We start from the raw sequence: 19,730 nt of genomic DNA on the forward strand, positions 1-19,730 counted from the left end.
CAACAGAAGATCTGTCAAACTTTCCTTTCTTTCCTGTAAAACCACAGAGAATGATCCAATGATCATGAAACTGGAGGATTTAGGACTACAGTATGATTTGATGATGCTGCCAATTCCCACACCAGACTGAACAGTGGCTTTTTCCATAATCGCTGTGAAACATGCTTCAAAAATGGACACTTGGGTTACAGTGACACCATAAGTCAAAGTGCCCACTTTAGATTTTATTGCTTGAATCCAAAATGTGATTATGCTTGTTCACATGACTTTTTAAAAGCACCACATAATAGACTGGAGAGGCAACACTGCTAAATTGACTTTTAAGCCTATAAAACATCCAACCCTGTTATTTATTATTCTGTTTTATTTATTATAATTCATTAATAATATGTGCATGATTTTTAAATAATCAATTTTGTTCATTTAAAAAAAATAAAACAATTTATTAATATTAATAATATAAAATTCATAAAATATTAAATGACTAATGCCTTGCCATCACACCACAGCCCTGCTTATTCTTTACAGTAAATCAAGGGCACAATTATAACATTGCTTTAAAAACAAAAACAACAAAAAAGCAATAATTCTGACCTGGCTGTTTTAACTGATATGTCATGATGCATTTGAAATTGAAATATGATTAATATCCAGTATTTGTTCAATTTTGAAAAAAGCCCAGACTGTAATAGAAAATGCCATTTAATGTGAATCATCCATAAAACAGATCTGACATTCAAAGTCTTACGACAGACCTTGCGTGTATGTATGTATGTATGTATATATATACAATATATATATATATATATATATATATAAGCCCTGGCACAACGCTCATTACAGTTCATTAATGAATATCTCATTTTAATGTGCAATTAGCCATTATCTGTCTAACAACAGCTGGTTATTTAACAGGCATTAATTGTGGTATTATATAGTATTATGTTTTCATAACCCTACTGTGCTGTGGCCCATGGGATTGATGTCTATTTGAAATCCAGCCCAGCGTTTCATTGTATCTGACAGAGCAGCTCTGGTTCAGTCATTCTCTCTTATCTTCTTGGCTGTATATTACACAAAATGAGTGCACCTTCTCCCCTGATTACACCTACGCTATCAAAAATATGTGCTTAACTCATTTACCAAAGCACTCGCTGCCACTGTCTTTGTAATTACTGCAGATTAGGGACTAATATCTAATTATGCCTTAATATGCTTTAATGCATTTTTAATGACAGCTCGGTGTTCCAGTCAAACTCTCAGAGTGATTTGGGAGATGTGTCGAAGCGGTGAGGGAGAATCGCAACAGTTGTATGTTGGCAATGCAAAGGTTTATCTTACTACACTCTGGTTCAAACGGAAACAAACCGACACTTGATAGTAAGTAATTAGGTAACTTAATAGTTAGTAATTTCATGCTCTCTCAAAGCTGTATTTGAGACTGCTTGGTTTGATGGAAAGCTGAATAAAAGCGTTCGCAAATTCTTCAAAAATCCTCTGAATTTCAGAATGAATGGACTCTAAAATGTTATCTGATGAAGACATAATGATTAATCAATACCAGTTTCAGAGGCTTCACTGTATAACTCCATTTCCCTTTGAGCTCTGATGGATGCATTATTTTTTTAACCTTTTGAAACATTAAAAAAAAATATTAAATATGAATTAAAAATATACCTAAATGACAGGCAAGTTCTCAGACATATGGCTTAATCTAAAGATAAGAAAATAAGATTGATGTTAAGAATAAAAAAAAATCATCACATAATATAGTCCAATATTAGATGATTCTGCAGATGTATAGGATTCAACTGATGTGCAAATGATCAAATGATCTGCATCTCATTCATTCAGATTTGTTTAAAATTATTAACATGCAGATACACACCGTGGTATGGAAGAAAACCACACCAGAAAGCATCTGTTTAATGTGCTTTTGCACAAACAAGTTAGTTTTTAACATTATAGTTTTGTGATTTGGCACTGATCCATCTCTGTTTACTCTAATGAAATGTGTTATGCTATGCATGGTATGACCAGAGATGGATGCAAATTGTATTGTGTCTCTAATTGGTAAGGCCTGATGTTTATGAACTGATTCCTCTTAATTAATACTGGATCATCAAATCGAGCATATTTTCTGCATATATTATGTATAATTGGATCACGCATCACCCTAATGCAAATCACATTCACAATTCTTCCAGTCAAACTAGAACAATCCAGAATGGACATAACATTGCTTTAGTTAGCATTACTCATGACAGTTGAGATCAGTTGGCCAAATCATGATAAATCACCACAAGAACTTTTCATCAAGAGACCTTGGAAACTGAACATTTACAGGACGACTGCTCTTGATTAAAGAACCTCAGTTCATCAGCACTGTGCAATTACGCTACTGCAAAGAAAGCCATGGTTATAAACAAAGCAGAGCAAATCACTCCATGATCTATTTGACCACAAAGTTTGATTTTGGTATACTGTATCTCCCACTTTAATAAGACGGTCATCTTGGGACTAAAAGACAATTGACCCTGATTTCCAACGACAAATTTTAACATTTTTATTTTATAAAATCAAAAATGGCAATTTTAGAGTTGTCAAAAGAATAAATTATATATAAATGTAATAAATAGTATATTATAATTAGAAAATTACTAGAAATGCAATAAAATGTAATAATACTAATAATACTAATTTTTATAATATAATATAATATAATATAATATAATATAATATAATATAATATAATATAATATAATATAATATAATATAATATAATATAATATAATATAATATAATACCGGGCTGTACACACCTCCAAAAATGTTAACATATTGGATTTTGATGCTATGCCTGCACCATGCAAGCAATTCATCTCTATAACACTTCTTGAAGTAGGAACACATTAAAGCATAATACAACATGAAAAACCGTGGTACATTCATCCATCACTACAAGTTAGGTTACAACATTAAAACGACACAAGCATAAATAAATTCCCCCGACATGCCTCCTCAACTACACAGGAACCCCTGCTGAGCTAATAAACATCAGAATGCAATTATCTAGGCTGAGCCGGCAGCAATTAATGGCAGTGCCATTATGAATGTCTTAATGTAAGTGGAATGCGTGCGTAAGAGTTGGACTGTGGGTATTTGACCTTGGACAAGGTCATTGTAAGACTGTCAGAGTGCCTGTGTTTACCTGTGATGTCGTGCTGCTTGAAGGAGTCACTGTAGACTTGATGTTGATTGGGACAGTGTTTCTTCAGCCATTTACACACGTCCTGTTGGCTCCACAGGGCCACAGGTTTGGACAGCTTCACAGTTCCCGGCTGGGCAAGGGAAAAAGATAACAGAATGTAATTGTCTTCTGAAGCCTTACAGAAGTTGTTATGAAAATATTCATTTTTTCATCACAGTTTGTGCTATATGCAATACCTAAATGATGAATGAATCAGATCTTTTCAATAAATTGATTAAACCACTTCACAAAACAAGTTTGTTGTAAAAACAGCAACTGACACATTCTTAAATGTATTCCAAAGAAGTCATTTGAGTTAGGAAGAACACGAGGGTGAATAAATAAAAACAAAATGTCATTTTTTGGGTGAACTGTCCCTTTAATGACTGCCTCCTGTTTGAATGCCACTACTTGCCATTTGAGTATGGTGTGAGCTGAATTCAGAGCGTCTGGAAAAAGGGCCATTGTGACAGCGCTGTTGAGAGCTGAAGTGTAAGCTACCTTTAAGAAGCAGGCTAATTCAGCAGCGACAGAGCTCAGGCAAACAAACAGATGCTGAGTCAGTAGAAACAACCTCCAGTGGGGCGAGAGTCACAGCCCAACTAAAAACAGCACCAAGCTAATTAACCCAAGATATCTGCCACTGAGCTGCGAGGGCAGGCCCGCGGAGCCGTGATCACCGACAGAGTCTTACAAAAGGATTGATGAGGTTTAATATTAAAATACATTACACTGCACTGAAAGAGCAGTGCGAGTGGAGATACTATCGTGAGCTCCGTTTCAAGGAAGACTTTAAGAAGTTGTGAGAACGGAGTCACCAATTCTGAAGTTCCTGCTAGGTAGGAGACAAGTGGGAATGGCTTTGTAGGTGGATTCCCAGCCAATTAAATGAAGACGAGTGACAGATGAGATATTGAGGAGAGGAAAAGTAAGCTTTTAAATTATAACACACACACGCAAACACAATGTCACAGTCATTCTGTCCTTGGTATAATTAGACAATTCAAGAATTTTCATGTTACTATAGCAACAAAGCATGATGACTTGAAGATATGAATGCATAACAGCACTAAAATCATCATCTACTACAACAGGAGTCAGAACTCATATTGGAAGCATCGTAGGCTTATGATTTGAAGGGTTGATCGATATAAACAATGTTTATTACTAAAGATAAAGGAGAAAAATATATGGCTTCAATGAAAATGACAATATACGTTTTTATTAATGCATTTTATTGTTTGACGAAATGGCGATTTGATTGTCTATTTCTCAAATATATGGCTGAAAAGTTTATATATGATTCACAATAAATTCAACTTATTTAACAATCTAATAAGACAGATGGACAGCCTAAATCAGAGCAACAATGCACACTCTGTGCATTGGAGCGCCATCTTGTGGTGAATAGCTTAAATATCAAAAAATATTTGTGATGCCAGTGAGTTCAATGTATGCAGTGAGAAAACATGCTAGCATTTGTTCACAGAAGACAATGTCAAATGCTGTAAATGTTGTAAATTATAACTCTGCATCACTTATTAAATGATAATAATAGAAACGGTAAAAAAGGGGCATTAGCTATAATTCATTCCAAACTCAAATGAAAAAATGTCAGCTTTACCATCATGGGAATAAATCACATTTTAAAATATATTAAAATAGAAAACTTATTTTAAATTGCAATAATATATCACAACATTAAACAATATTGCTTAACTGTAGTTTTGAGCAAATAAATGCAGCCTAGGTGAGCATAAAAGATTTTTTACGATTACAGACCCCATACTTTTAAGCGGTAGCATTATTATAGAAGTCATTAGTGTTTGAGATCATGGTAATAGTCTTGAATCTATTCTCACCCTGGAGAGCTCAGATTCTGAGACGGAGCGCTGAGGTGGAGATCGTCGCTGGAAAGCAGGACTCTGGTCCTGAAAGCCTGGGCTGTCATCATCCAGTCCATGATCAACAGACACTTCCTCCAGGTGTGAGGTCACATCCTCTGCACACACCTGATGGTCAATCCCATTCTGGGTCAGATTGCAGTGAACAGCTGTGGAAATCAACAAGTCCAGGACTGGTTAGTGACCAATAATGGCCATAAGGTGGAGCCATTGTGTGCAGATTTGAACATACTGTAGATGTAACTGATGACTCTTTCCAGACTACATAACAAAGACATGAAATGACTCACCAATGAAGGTTTAACGTATAATTTTGTGAATAAGTTATTGACAGTAATTCAGTTTTACATCTTGCAAAATGTATCTTTAGGGCTGAAGTGTGCTCAAGCTCAAGTCTGCCTGTCTGGGCAATGACAGATGGAAGAAGTGTTCAGAAAATATTTCTTTAAAGAGCACCTCCTTTAACAGGTTTTTTTTTTTTTTTTTTGTAATATGTAATGCTAAACAAAACTTGAAATGCCAAAACTGATATTTTGCTGGGTCTCTGAAGAACAAAAAGCATTAATTCCAGCATTTAAGGCATGCTTTTTAATAAATACTTTTCACATTGTCCTCTAGATGGCATGAGATGACAAAATGATGCGTCTAGACGCCACAGCATTTCTATAATACTGTCTGATTGAAATCAGATGTCACGCGCACTGTTTAGAGCAAACCATAATGTTAATAGACATGGAATATCCTGTAACTTTTATTATTTAAAAAAAACAAACAGGGCTTTTATATTTCTCAGAGAGAACAGAATCATGTGGCTAATGCTTACAGAATATTCTGTGATTATTTTAGGTATAATAATTAAAATTAAAAAAAGAAAGAATTCTTTTAAAACTCAAGTCTTAAAAGCTTTTGCTTACAGAGCACATTTAAAGCTTTTTCTGTCTGTCGTTGTGACAAACTGCAGAGCGTTAAAGAGTAAAACACTTGAACAAATCCGTCTGTCATGTTATCTGAAGTGAATTGAGGCCAAGCAGATGAGAGCCAGCGAAGCTTGTTCTGGCAGAAATTACACAAAGCTGAAGAATGAATTAAAAGCCTAAAATAAAACCGAGAGCTGCCTCATAGCATGGAAACATAGGGTGGTTAATGACTAACCACAGATCTCTAAGACAACCATATGTGATTATGCTCAGAGTACATGTGACTAGAAAATAATCACTGAAGCATCATATATGCCAACTGTTTAATAGTTAATAATTCAATAATTTCCATCCTGTCTGTCTGCAAACAATAAACAAGCATCTCACAATAGAGCATTTAACAACCAGGGGGGAAAATTAGTTAATACAAGGGATAGCTCAACCAAAAATGTTCATTCTGTCATTCTTTTGCATTGTTTGTGTTTTTTTTAAAACATGTATTAATCTTTTCTTCTGCGGAACACAAAAGGAGATGTTCAGCAGAATGTCCATGCTGCTCCTTTCCATACAATGAAAGTAAACGGTAACAACCCTACTTTCAGTCTAATCCTATGATCCTACTGTATATAGCTTTAGAAGACTATATTAATATAGTGCATAATTCATAGGACTAATTTTACGATGCTTTTTTTGTGCTTTTTGTCATTTTTTGAGCTTGGCAGCCTATCCACTGTCTTTTTATGTATGAGAGCACAAGAGGAGCTTGGACATTCTGTGAAATCTCTTTTGGTGAAAAGAAAGCCAGTTATACAGGTTTGGAATGGCATGAAGGTGAGTATAGGTTAAGAATTGTAATTGTATCTTTAATTTTACTGGGATGATAAGCTCAACAAGCTCTCAATGCTAACACCAGCCTGTGGCATTGCATAACAGGTCATCAAATGAATCTAAGCCATGATGACATCTGCTGAATACCATTAGTGAGAGAATGACTGATAACTTGAGCAGAACAAATTGCTCTGCTATTATTTACTGAGCCCCTGTTGCTGTGAATGCTGGGAATATTCATCCTGTCTGATGTGTCTGTTCTAAAACAGATAGAGCCAGTGCATTTACAAGAAAGAAGCAGCCTTGAAACAAAAGCAACTTAGCATGCAAAGCACGAAGCGCTTCCTTCTTTCAGATTCCCTCCCTTTCTCTTTTCTCCATGCTTCGCTCTCCATCTTTCTTAGGTTCCACAAAATTGAAACCATTCAGTCAGGTTGTCTAATGGCCAGGCACTCTACAGGATATATAAATTATACATTTAATTCAATTCAATTTTCACTTTATTGTTGGAATTTATTCCAAAAATTGTCTTGCATCCCATAGCGTTTACTAATATTAATTCACATCAATACACATTACACCATACAACACACACACTAAATCCATTCATCTCAAAGACAGAGCAATGCCCTTGATTTGTGTGTTTGGAGGGGTGTACATGTGCCGGAGGGTGATGTTGGGCCTTGAGGTGGGTAGGATGCTTTTTCTGTCTTAGCCTCTAAATATAGATCAGAACATTCTTCCTCTCTTCTGTACGACATGCGCACTGAGAGAAGAAGGAAGCAAGAGATGCTTCATGTTTAATCCAGCCCTGCTTTCCTACCCTTCATTTAAAGCACTAGTTCACCCAAAAATTAAAATGATGTTAATATGTACTAACCTCGTTTTTATTTTTAAAAATGGAATAAGAAAATTTTTTTAAGAACATTCACAACAGCATAGTGATCATAGAAATTTCATAAGGAAAAAAAAATAGCCACTGAAAACACTTGTGTGCTTTGGTCCAGTAAGATTTTTTTAAAATAAATGAATGCTTATATCTTACAAGGAAGCATTAAATTGAGCAAAAGTGACAAAGACATTTATAATGCTACAAAAGATTGGTATTTCTAATAAATGCTATTCTCTTGAACTTTCTACTCGTTAAAGAATCCTGAAAAAATGTATCATGGTTTCCAACTGTTTACAACATAGATAATAAGAAATATTTTTAAGCTGCAAATAAGCATATTAGAATGATTTCTGAAAATTCAGGTTTGCCATCATTTTAAAATTAGGGATGTCCCAATCAGGTTTTTTGTGCCCCCCATCCAATCCGAGTCATTGAATATATCTGTCGATACCAAGATACTGTCACACTCTCTCTCTCTACGTATATGTATGCACACACTGTATAAAGACATTGTTAAACATGTTACAATGGTAGACACTGTACACAGACTGTGTAGTCACAAATTCAATTATGAATATGGGACTACTGATATAAACATCTTGTATTTTTTAATGCACAATAAGCAGAATAATCGCATCATAAAGGTTAAAAGTGGAGATATGTTAAGAAAGTATGAAGTTCGCGAATGCCATCAGTCTGTCAGTCAAATCTGAAGAATGAAATAATTCAAAGCAATGCATATAACGACATCTCAACACAGTCTGTCAGAAGATAAAAGTAAACGATAAATGAGTGATCAAGTGTGCATTAAATATGTTAAACATGGATGCTTGAATAGACTTCACTGGTTGTTGCGTGTTATGCACGTACATTTTTAACAACTTACGGTGGCCATATGCACTGTTCAGACGGGACACGTCCCGGCCAGGATTTTAATATTGCCTAAAATATCCAGGTCTTGGCTGTTTGCACTGTGCAGGTCGATCATTGTGACATTCATGAGAGCTAGAGAGCAGAGCAGAGAGCTCCTTATGCTTTCGAATAGCTCTCACACCTACTTTGGTATTACTAATCTTTTTTGATCTGTGCGCAGTCAAATGAATGAACAAACACGTACGCATATTTGCATCGCTTTGATCATTCCCTGTAGATCTCACCTTCTCATGCGCAGCCCCACAAAATTTCTATTATTTACAAAAACTGCATATTAAAAGAAAAACTGCTTTGGATGTTTTAGGCAATATTAAAATCCTGGCCAGGACATGTCCCGTATGAACAGCGCATATGGCCACCCTACAACAACTTCTTTTGCTTTTTAATGGCGGTTGGTAAACACACTTAAAAGTGCATACTGCCTCCAACTGCACAACACCTTTTTGAGAATCAGGCTTTGGAGAGAATGATGCCTGATGTCATATTTACAGTACATTTCCATTAATGCATTGCAGTCCACTACAATGCAGTCTATTTGCTTACATTGCTTTCCCTAGAAATCAAACATATGACCTTGATGTTTCTTGCACTGTACCCTACTATTACAGAAATATTCAAATATTTAAGAGTAATATTTGATGGTAAAAAAGGGTAACAAGTTACAGTGTTCTTCACAAAAATATACAGAAGATGAATATTACACAAGTTTGCAAGGACTGCACATTTTTGACAGAATATTAAGAGCTGCTGAATTAAGATTATTCAAAAGAAAACAAAAGAGTGATAATGTGATTTGTGATGAAGTGACATCAATTTTTTATCTACTGTCCCTTTAAATGAGAAGGAAAGCAGTGTTGGTTTACACAGTGAAGCATTTCCTATAATGCGAAAGGCCGGAAAGGATAAATAAACAGAGGATCGATTCAGCTCAATAGTGTCTGAAAATCACGACTCGCATTACCCTTAGCCTCAGCAGTATAGTGAGTATATCATCTGCAGCGCTCTAGTGTGCTTCATGATGGGTTTGGCTGTGTTTGTGATAGCTATACAATCTGAAGTAAGGCTAGATGGCAGGTTATTTAAAAGTGGAGTGGTTTGTTTGTGCACTCAGTGTGTGACCCAGAAACAGAAGTGGAGTTGGTTGAGAATCAGCTGATTCAGAACACAAACGTACATCAATAGTTGGATGGGGTGAAGAAATAATGCTTAGAGTCTACTGTGATGTGAGGGCTGTGTGTGTCAACTGCTCTGACACACACAACTATGACCAGATCATGCTGGTCTCCTTGACTTAAAGACTAGACTGACGTGATTTAAATTCTAGATTTAAAAGCATTGTTTTATGTGTTAATTTCATTTGGAGGCCAATTGCCATTTGATCATTTTTTCATTAACTTATTTATAAAGCATTTGTGAAAATATAATCTATGAACGTTTTATATCATAAAAAAATCATAAAATGTACACTACTGTTCATAAGTTTGGGGTTGATCACCAAGGCTGCATTCATTTGATCAATAAAGAAAGAAAGAACTGTGAAATATATTAATTTAAAATAACTGTATTCTATTTAAATATATTTAAAATGTAATTTATTCCTGTGATGACAAAGCTGAATATTCAGCAGCCATTACTGATCAGAATTATTAGAAATAATTCTAACATTTATTTTTATAATCAAAGTTGAAAACAGCTGTGCTGCACACTTAATATTATTGTGGAAATTGTGATACATTTGTTTCAGTATAATTTAATAAATAAAAATTTTAAAAGAACGCCATTTATTTGAAATAGAAATATTCTGTAACATTATAAATATGCGGAATAAAAAAAATTAATAAAAAAAGAGAAAAGGAAAAGAAAAAAAAACTGAACCCAACTAACCCACTGAGAAAAACTGCAACACAAGTATAAGGCAACTGAATAATACATATTCATAACAACAGAAATGTATCATGGCAAGGGATTAGGCAGGAAAATATGACTTTATTACTGTTCCGAAAATTTTTCTTCTTCTTCCAAATAGGGGTGTGCACAAATAGTTGAACATTAGAATATTCGATCTGTAATTATCATTTGAAAAATAAAAACTATTCAAATTTTACTGTGTGTTACTTAAATGGCCAAAAATACAGGGAAACCATGATAAATCCTAAGCACGCAAACTAAAAGTCAGTTGTAACTAAATGCACTGGGTGGCACCGTGTTTTAGTTTAGTTTGTTAAGTTTTAGGAACTCATTTTTAGTCATTCTGCAAGACAGACTTTCCAGGATAGGAGATGGAATAAAAATGAGCTCCTAAAACTTACTGCCAGATTCTTGAAGATAAATTCTTCAAACAGTAGTACTAGAGGATGTGGTGCTAGTCCAAGAGTCACTCACAACTTATCTGTCCATAAAGCCTATAAAAAATTAGTCTTAATGTATTTCACAATACTGGGTAATTTTGTAGGATTTTTTACCCAAGCAAAGTCTCTCAGACCTAACACCTTGTAATTTCTGGAGACTCCAGGAAGGTTGCAGTTATGGAAAATGATGCTGCAGGAGTCTAAATGCTTCCTGATGGTTTTAAACCCAATTCTTCGCATTAATTCTTAATTCTTTTGCAGTTAACATGTGTCTTTTCTTCCTAACCTGTTTTTTTCTGACCTCGCTGTCTGAGGACTGTTCTGATACAAACATTTCCCAATTTTAGCTTCTTATCCTGCTGCGAAGAAAGTAAAAGCATATGTACTATTTAACCATAACCTTGAGGTTTTGCAACCTGGAAAACTCACTGTAGCATTTTTAATCCAAGATTCACCAAAAAAAAAAAAAAGTGCACATCATGAAGCCAGTGGATTTTTAAAGCATGTTTAATGAAAAAAGAAAAAAAAAACACAGAAAACACATCATTGCCATCAAGCTTGGGTCTCTGAGAGTTCAAATAAAAATAATATGTCTGACTTGACTAGGGAAATTGTATCTGCTAGACAAATCTGAGAAGAAAGTTCAAAACACAAACTCAGAAAACTCTGAAGAACAGCTTTCAAATCAGCAGGGCCACTTCTCAGAGGACTCCTTGTTACACGCTTGCTAAAGCCCTAATTGAGCTCTTTGAAGATGCACAGAGAAAGAGGGAAGAGAGAGCTTATTGTCTCATACTGTATGTGAGCCAAGAAAAAGCTTCCAATCTTGGCCCCCTTTCTCAATTTTAAGCCATCATCCAAGATAAAGGGACTGTCCCTGCTCTATAAAGTAGGTCACCTTAATTCTGGAATTGGATACGGATATTGGACCCTGCCCTGGAAGACAAAGTGTGAATTCATTACATCTCCAAATCCAATCTAGATCTCAGGGTACCGATGGTCAGTCGGGTTCAAGTCTGACCAGAAAAATAAGAGGAAGGTTTGCCCTTCATCATTTCTAAAGTGATTCAATCTGACATCTTATCAAAAGTTAAGACTGAATGTTACGCCCCAAGCATTAATGTCTCCAGGGTTTTGATCTTTTACAATTCATTCAACTGATGCGGAGCAAAAAAACAACAACAAAAAAAAAAAAACACTTTTATACTAAGATGTACTGTACATTGTTCCAAATATATTACTAATTCAATTAAAAAACAAAAAAGCTAGTGACCCACTTTAAACAAACACAACTTTACTCTAAAAATATCTTCAGCACTGACCTACCAATAACTTGCTTAGCAGACAAAACAGAGGCAAAACACTCGCTGCACATTTGAAACAGTCAAGGTCTTGAGAGAGATTATAAATAGCAAGTATTGCAAGATAATATGGACGCAAAGTACTGAGACAGATATAAATATTTAATCAGAAGCAAGATTCTTAAAGCATTTCAAAATCCTATTTGAGGGATTTGTGACTAGTTACAGAAACAAGGAGTTTCTTGCATGGCGTCTGTCCACTGGGACTGTGCACTTTTTATATTTGTAAAACCACTCTCAAGATCCACAAAACGAGAACCTGTCATCTTATTTTGTTCTCATTTTATTTGTTTTTTGCTACTTAGAGTCCTTCTGCTGTAATTATTTATGACCTCCCCAGTTTCAACTGGTTGTGGCTACCCAAATTTGATACATAGCCTCAGCAAATGTAACCAAGGAAAGGGAAACATGATATCTGCTATTTCCTGCTAATGGTGACATTAGCATACAATACAAATCAAGCTCAGCAACATTCAGACTCAGCACTGTATTTCTCATATAAGACATGTTACTTCCTCTAATATGTTATTTCTTTACCCGAATTATATTGAAGCAAACATCCAGTGACTCCTTCATAACTGTATTGTACATTTAAGTGCACAACTATGGGAAAATGTGAGAATATTTGTGATATTTAGTTTGTTATCTTATGTCATTGCCTTACAAACCAAGTATATTTCAGCTCAGTGTGAATCAAGTGATTCATTCAAGGCATCCAATGAATCTACCTGCAATCTTGACACCAGATAACTTAATACTGACCGCAACAGTTGGAATGGCATTGCTTAGCATGCAAATAAAAAGCTTATCCTTGCAGAAAACTACATGTGTGTCCGCAATAATGCTTACAAACAAAGTTTATGATCTGATGATACTGACATTGAACTAGGGCTGCACAATTAATCGCACACGATTAATTGTGATTGTCATGTGCATTTAGTCAGTAAAGCTGGTTCTGTGATTAGCAGTAAATCTCCATCACCTGCTTTCAGGTGGAGCAGCAATTACTACGCAGAGCCATAGTTCTCTGACAAGCTATGCAAAATCACGTTCATAATCACTTTTTTTCAGGATTATGAAATCGACAAAATCGTTCTCGATTATGACAACTGTTTGCGTATCTTCTCAGTGGACTGCGGCTCTGTGTAGTAAATGCTGCTCCATCTGAGAGCACGTGAAAATACTGCATTTAATAACATGTTTTAACTCCAAATTCACTTCATAACGTCAGTCGAGTGTTTGAAATAAATCCTTCTGTGAGATGATGTGGCTTCTTAAACAGAATAATTAAGGCACACAATATTTAATTGTATTCTAAGCAGTGATAAAGGCGATGTTGATTAGCATTTTATTATAGATATACCTTATTATGATGAAAATTATAGTAAGATAAACAGTATATTGCCGTAGTCGTGTGTTTATTAGTCACGTTGAATCAATGAAAGCAGTTAAATCTTCTGTTTATTCAGCTGCAGCGATAGACAGTTCCTGGATTTCTTCTTCAGGGCATATTTGGATTTTCAGTGTGAGAAGGGCCCTCTGGCCTTTGAATGGAGACTTACTGCTGATCACAGAACCGTGCTTCACTGAAAGATACGCATGACAATCGCATCTTTTGCCTAATCGCGATTTATTGCCTTTGCGATTCAATTTCGATTAATTGTGCAGCCCTACATTGAACTCATCTTAATTAAACAAAAATTGGCCTGTATCATCTGGCAACAGATGTATAACCATACCATAAAAATGTGACACTGATATATTGTTAATCACACCACAAAGAAAAAAAAAAAAGAAAACTTGATGACTCTTGCATTGACATCCATTCCTGGCACAAGTTTGATAACAAATCTCAGTATCCAATCAATCCATCCTTTACTTGGTAACAATTCACTAAAAGAGATGGCATCAAAGTGCTTCAATTACAATAAATTAATCAGGTACTGTACTAAAAATACTGAAAAGAATTTGAACACGCACACTTTAATATGCAATAAAGCAAATTTAATATGCTTCATTGCTGTGAACATGACAATAGCAGCCAGCTCCTCTAGCCTCAATTTAGATGAATATTAATCAAGGCTTAAATTAGACTGACTATCTTTATCCTTTCCCTTCAGTGCCAACTCTCTAAAGTAAAAATAGCTATGAGGAGTGAATAAATAGACGTGCAGAGCAATCCATATTGATCCCTACCCTGAGACTTAGGATGAAAAAGTTTCAGCCTCTTATATGTGAAGTCTCTCTAAAGATCTATCAGATCAATGCTCCTTACTTGTTCACATAGTATTCATAAGAAGAAATGAACATAATGTTCCAAGACAAGCAATTTTTACCCCATCTTAGCACTTCAACTATGAGAAACAAATATTTTACATTGATCAGGTGTCAACAGTTACACAGAAAACTTACTGAGGAATGCATGAACTAAATGCATGTATAGTGTTCCATGCATTGTGGTGTGATCTTGATCAAAACAGATTATTCTGTGGAAGTCAAATCATCAATGACTGACCAATGAATATGCACATATTCAAATTCAGTGTGATCATTTCACACTGTTATCATCATACTTGTTTGATTCAAAAATATGTAATTAATGATATTTGAGAGCTGCAGCTGAGGAGATTATTATCAGTAAATAATAACAAATTTCAGTTTTCCTCAAACAACAAAGTTTTAAGAGCTGGAAAAAATAAAAGTGCACCTACAGTATCAATGTGTTTCAATGGCACGGAGTTAAACCTCTCAAACTGGTGCATGTAACAATATTAATCTGTTTCCACACTTTCTAAGTCTACAAAATCTGAAACCTTCAGAACAAAGTTTCTACACAAACACTCTGGTGTATTTCCAATATCTGCAAGTCAACCAGCTTCAATATGAGTTGAGTAAACAGCTTTCAAGGCATCATTCTGTAAATCCTATTTCTCGTTTGCCAAGCATGTTGAAGTTTTGTGATATCGTTAAATAAATATTAAACTTGTATACTTTCATACCTTAAGAAAAGTTTCTCCCACTTGCAAACATTCTGTAAATTTATCAAATGCATGAAAGCCTCCTTTGGGTGTATCTTTTCCTAGCCACCAGCCAAGATACATGACTGCAATCTTTCTACTTTCTGTAAATGTAGTTTCTTCTTACATTCTAAAGAACTAAAATTAACTTCTACATTATTAATGGCATGGCATTTGAGATGCCTGGGAAAATCAGTACCCACTTGCCTTTCTCCCGTGTGACCTGCAGCAAAATGATTCAGTCATGAGTCCCTCATCTCCAAATTTCACTAGTATTCAGTGTATTAGCTGGACTGGGTCATTCTAATATGCTGATATGGTACTAAAGAAACATTTATGATGAAAATGATTGTGCTGCTTAATATTTTTGTGGAAACCATATTTTTCAGGTTTGTTTGAAAAGTAGAATGTTCCAAATAACATCATTTCTTTGAAATAGGTTTTGTTGCTTTACTGTTTCTTTTGATTAATTTAATGCATCCTTATTAATTTCTAAAGAAAAAAATCTTATTGACCCCAAACTTAAACTAGTAGTGTGTACATAGGTCAGGATTTCAAAACAGGTCACCTTGCATGCTAAAAGAAAATTAGGTAACACTTTAGTTTAGGAACCAACTAGTTGCTTATTAGCATGCACATTACTAGCATTTTGGTTGTTTACTAGTACTTATAAAGCACATATTAATGCCTTATTCAGCATGACCATATTTTAGAACCATTAATCCTACCCTATCCCTAAACTTAACTAGCCTACCTTATTAACTATTAATAAACAGCAAATTAGAATTTGATTGAGGCAAAATTCTCGTAGTTAAGAGTTAGTTAATAGGGAGAGTTGGACCTTGAAATAAAGTGTGACCGAAAACTCAATGTACCATTAGACTAACTTGTCTTAAATAAGGAATAACACTGCTGAAGGACTGCCAAAAGCACCCAAAAACCAAAACTGTGATCCAAGCAACCATAAATGTAACAAAGAATATTTTTAATCTAAAAGAATCATTGCCAACTCAACTGCCCTATATAGCAGAAACTAGTTCTTGCACCTTGTCAATTCTTTTGATCAAAGGCGAGAGCTTGCTCTCTACAGAAGCTGTGTTCTGGAACGCACTCTCTTTTGACAGTTTCTTCAGCGCTGCATACATATTAGCAATGTGTTGCACCACATCACTCTCTGAGTCTGCCTGGAGTGGGTGGGAGTCTCTCGCCTTTTTGATCTCGAGTCAGTTCAGGGGCTTGAGAATGCAAATGTCTTTGGATGTCGCCTGTGACTATGTAAGCGCTTCGTCACCAGGCCATTCTAACATATATTTCTCAACTCAATTTTACACACAGGAAGCATACCCGCATTCCTCATTTTATACATGCCAAACATTTCAACATAACATACATATTTCTGCCACTTAATGTTAGTGCCATGCATTTCTCACATGCAGAAATCTAGTGTTCTGCTGATTTATAATGTCTTTACATCACTCTGAAAGCAGAAAAGTATCCACTAAGGATAAAACATTCAGCAGAGCATGAACTAAGCAGCCCTCCAGCAGAGTAATAATGCTGTGTCTTGTTCATTCAGGCTTGGTTTCAGCTTATATGTCACATCCCTGATGACCAATCATGAAGCAGAATAAAAAGTGTTTTTAAGAGCCAAAGCATTTATACAAAAACACCCAGAGCAAGATAAGTTATGAGATCCCTTGAGATGATACGGTAAGACTCTTTGAACAGCCACACTACAGTACAAAGTGTTTAAAATATATAATCACTCAGAGTTTTGCAACAGATCTGTAGGGAGTGCCCATTTTTCAGTGGAATAAAACAGCAGGCCAGCAGTACAAGTAAGGAGTAAAACTGAACAATGTACACTCCCTAAAGATCGATTATCTCGAAAGATGTGTACAATTTTGTGCACACGCCTTTAATGTACTGTAAAATGTATATTCTCATTTATTTTATTCTCTTGACTGCATGTTGAGATGAGACATCTTCAAAATGCTGACTACAAAAGGTTTGGATATGTAATTCTAGCTTCTGGCCCTATCCAGGATGCAAATTACAGTATTGGGTACAGTATGACCTACCAATTAAGGACAGAGCCACCAAAAGGAAGTCAAAAAAGCTTGTTAATATGCATTTCTTTTACCCTCTCAAATGTACAACATAAAACTTCAGACATACTCTATAATGGTTTGCCCAAGTAAGTCAAGCGAATGCTTAAAAAAAACACTACTTTTTTTCATATTGTTTTACAGAAAACAATGTAAACAATGAAACTCTAACAACTAAACATTTTTTAAATTGCATCTCATTATTTAAAACTAATTGGAGGCCATCCATCACCTGCACGGATAAAGTTATTTATTATAGGTTAAATGTTATTTATAAAAGCATAGGCATTTACAGAATTAAAGAAATGTTAATGGAATTGATATCACATTTGGAACCATACCAAACAAAAATCTAAGAAACAATAAACTGAAATTCCTACTTCCAGTTAATTTTTTTAAAGATTCAGGATTAGCCTATTATATAGGTGGGTTATTGTTTGATCCTATTAAGATTCCCAAACCCCCATTTGTTTTCCAAATTAACATTTATCATATTTCTCTAAATGTGCAAGTAAACTTTTTGTTTTATAATTGTTTTTCTTTTTACAAGTTGCTATGTTTGCCATAATAGGCTGTGTAGCGAAAGGTTCCATTGGGACAACTGTACATACAGTATACTGTACATGCAGGGCTATTGGGGCATGTTGTCACAAAGGTAAACATGTAGTGTATATCAGTACTGTACAAATATCTGAATATTTTTGCTATGCAAGAACGAAAATGTCAAATATATTTTTGTAGTGAAGACTTTAAATCACTTTAAAAAATAATTCGACCCTTAGAAACATCGACGTTAAACGAGTGACAGCTAGTCCCAGTTTCCTTAACATAGCCCATCAGTCCACAAATCAACTTTAATAAGCATTCAATGGCAGAAAAAGCACCAGTGCATACATGTGACTGAAGTGAAGTGATGCAAATTTTTGACATTATTCATGACCTTACAAAACTGGTTTGCTTGATCTGCCAGTGCGAAACAGTTACAATCGATAAGTCAAGTCGTCATTCAACGCAAGTTTCGAGAAATGACAGATCATTACAGTGACACAGATGTCCTCACAGATAAACCTACCTCGCATTGGGTTTTGAATCCAGAGGATTCCCCCGATAAGGTGAGGAGACTGCCCTAACATCATGTTACCAGAGCAGGAGGTCGAAACACAAACGAAACACCTGTCTGACAGAAGCGTCCAGCTCGCGCGCCTTATGAAAGCTGATTAATAATAACGCGCTCGCGCCAGTCCGCTGCTCCTCAATGAAGAGCGCATCGCATCTCAACGACCTACGTGAAAGAGTCGCGCAAAATACGGTTTCTAAACATTAAAATGCTTCATTAGGAGTAGGAACATGCTGTATTGTGTTCCGTTCCTCTCAATGGTGTTCCACGGCGAGATGTGAATCAGTGGGTGGACGTGCAGATGCTGAATGATGCAGATCGTGAATCTTTACAGTACATGAATAGACTGATTTCAAGCCCACGGGCCCCGCGAGCCCATCTCCATGTCTTAGGTTTCCAGCGCAGGAGCAGGACAAAGATCTGCGGCTGATCGGCAGCCAATCATAATCCCAATCCGGCTGAGGGGAAGCTTCGTTTGTTTGTTTGTTTGCTGTTGGAGCGTTGTTTTCAATAAACAAACATTTCCGCAGAAATACATCTCGAGACGTTTGTTAAAGTCTTACCTTGAACAGCCATGCTGCTACTCCATGAGTTCGCGCATTATGGAAAGGTAAAGCTGTTGGTTGTCTAAGTAGCCTGCCCCACTCTACCACAGCGTCTTGCTTAATAACACTTGCAAGCAACCTCTGTTAAAACTGAGTGTGCTGAAAATGCGTGAAATGTGTACTCAAAGAACCATGGGTATTGTAGTTCCACCTTAAATTACTGGATCTGTAACCACGTTGTTAAACCGGTTTCTAGGCTAATTATATTAGTCAGCATAGACTTGTTTGTTAGTTAGTTTGTTTAAATATTAAATACATGTATTTATTTCAAATTCAAAAACATTTAGGCTAACATTCATCCAACATTCAATTTAGGCTATAACCACGCCGTATGCATTTTAAATTTTATTTTATCTATTTGTGAATTTATTTATTTATTTGCTTACTTGATTTATTGATTAACTTTGGCATTTACATTTATACAAAGCAACTTACAGTAATTGCAAGGGAG

At 35.5% G+C, this 19,730-nt stretch overlaps 1 protein-coding gene across 4 annotated transcripts in view; it reads right to left on the minus strand.

The window, feature by feature from the left end:
* LOC109109638 (sterile alpha motif domain-containing protein 12-like) overlaps positions 1 to 19,384 on the minus strand; it is a 78,544-nt gene extending 59,160 nt beyond the window's left edge. The window contains exons 1-3 of one of the 4 annotated variants that reach the window (XM_042744976.1): positions 18,630 to 19,134; positions 5,112 to 5,302; positions 3,211 to 3,340 (exon numbers count right to left, since the gene is read on the minus strand). In XM_042744976.1, the coding sequence (XP_042600910.1) occupies positions 3,211 to 3,340; positions 5,112 to 5,302; positions 18,630 to 18,693 (385 nt within the window). In that variant the 5' untranslated portion in view covers positions 18,694 to 19,134. Of the gene's footprint in view, positions 1 to 3,210; positions 3,341 to 5,111; positions 5,303 to 18,629; positions 19,143 to 19,237 lie in introns of those variants that run through there. The other 3 variants (XM_042744975.1, XM_042744978.1, XM_042744977.1) reach the window with 3 other exon arrangements.
* Positions 19,385 to 19,730: the final 346 nt, after the last annotated feature.

This window comes from Cyprinus carpio, chromosome B19, assembly GCF_018340385.1.
Source record: "Cyprinus carpio isolate SPL01 chromosome B19, ASM1834038v1, whole genome shotgun sequence".
NCBI lineage: Eukaryota > Metazoa > Chordata > Actinopteri > Cypriniformes > Cyprinidae > Cyprinus > Cyprinus carpio.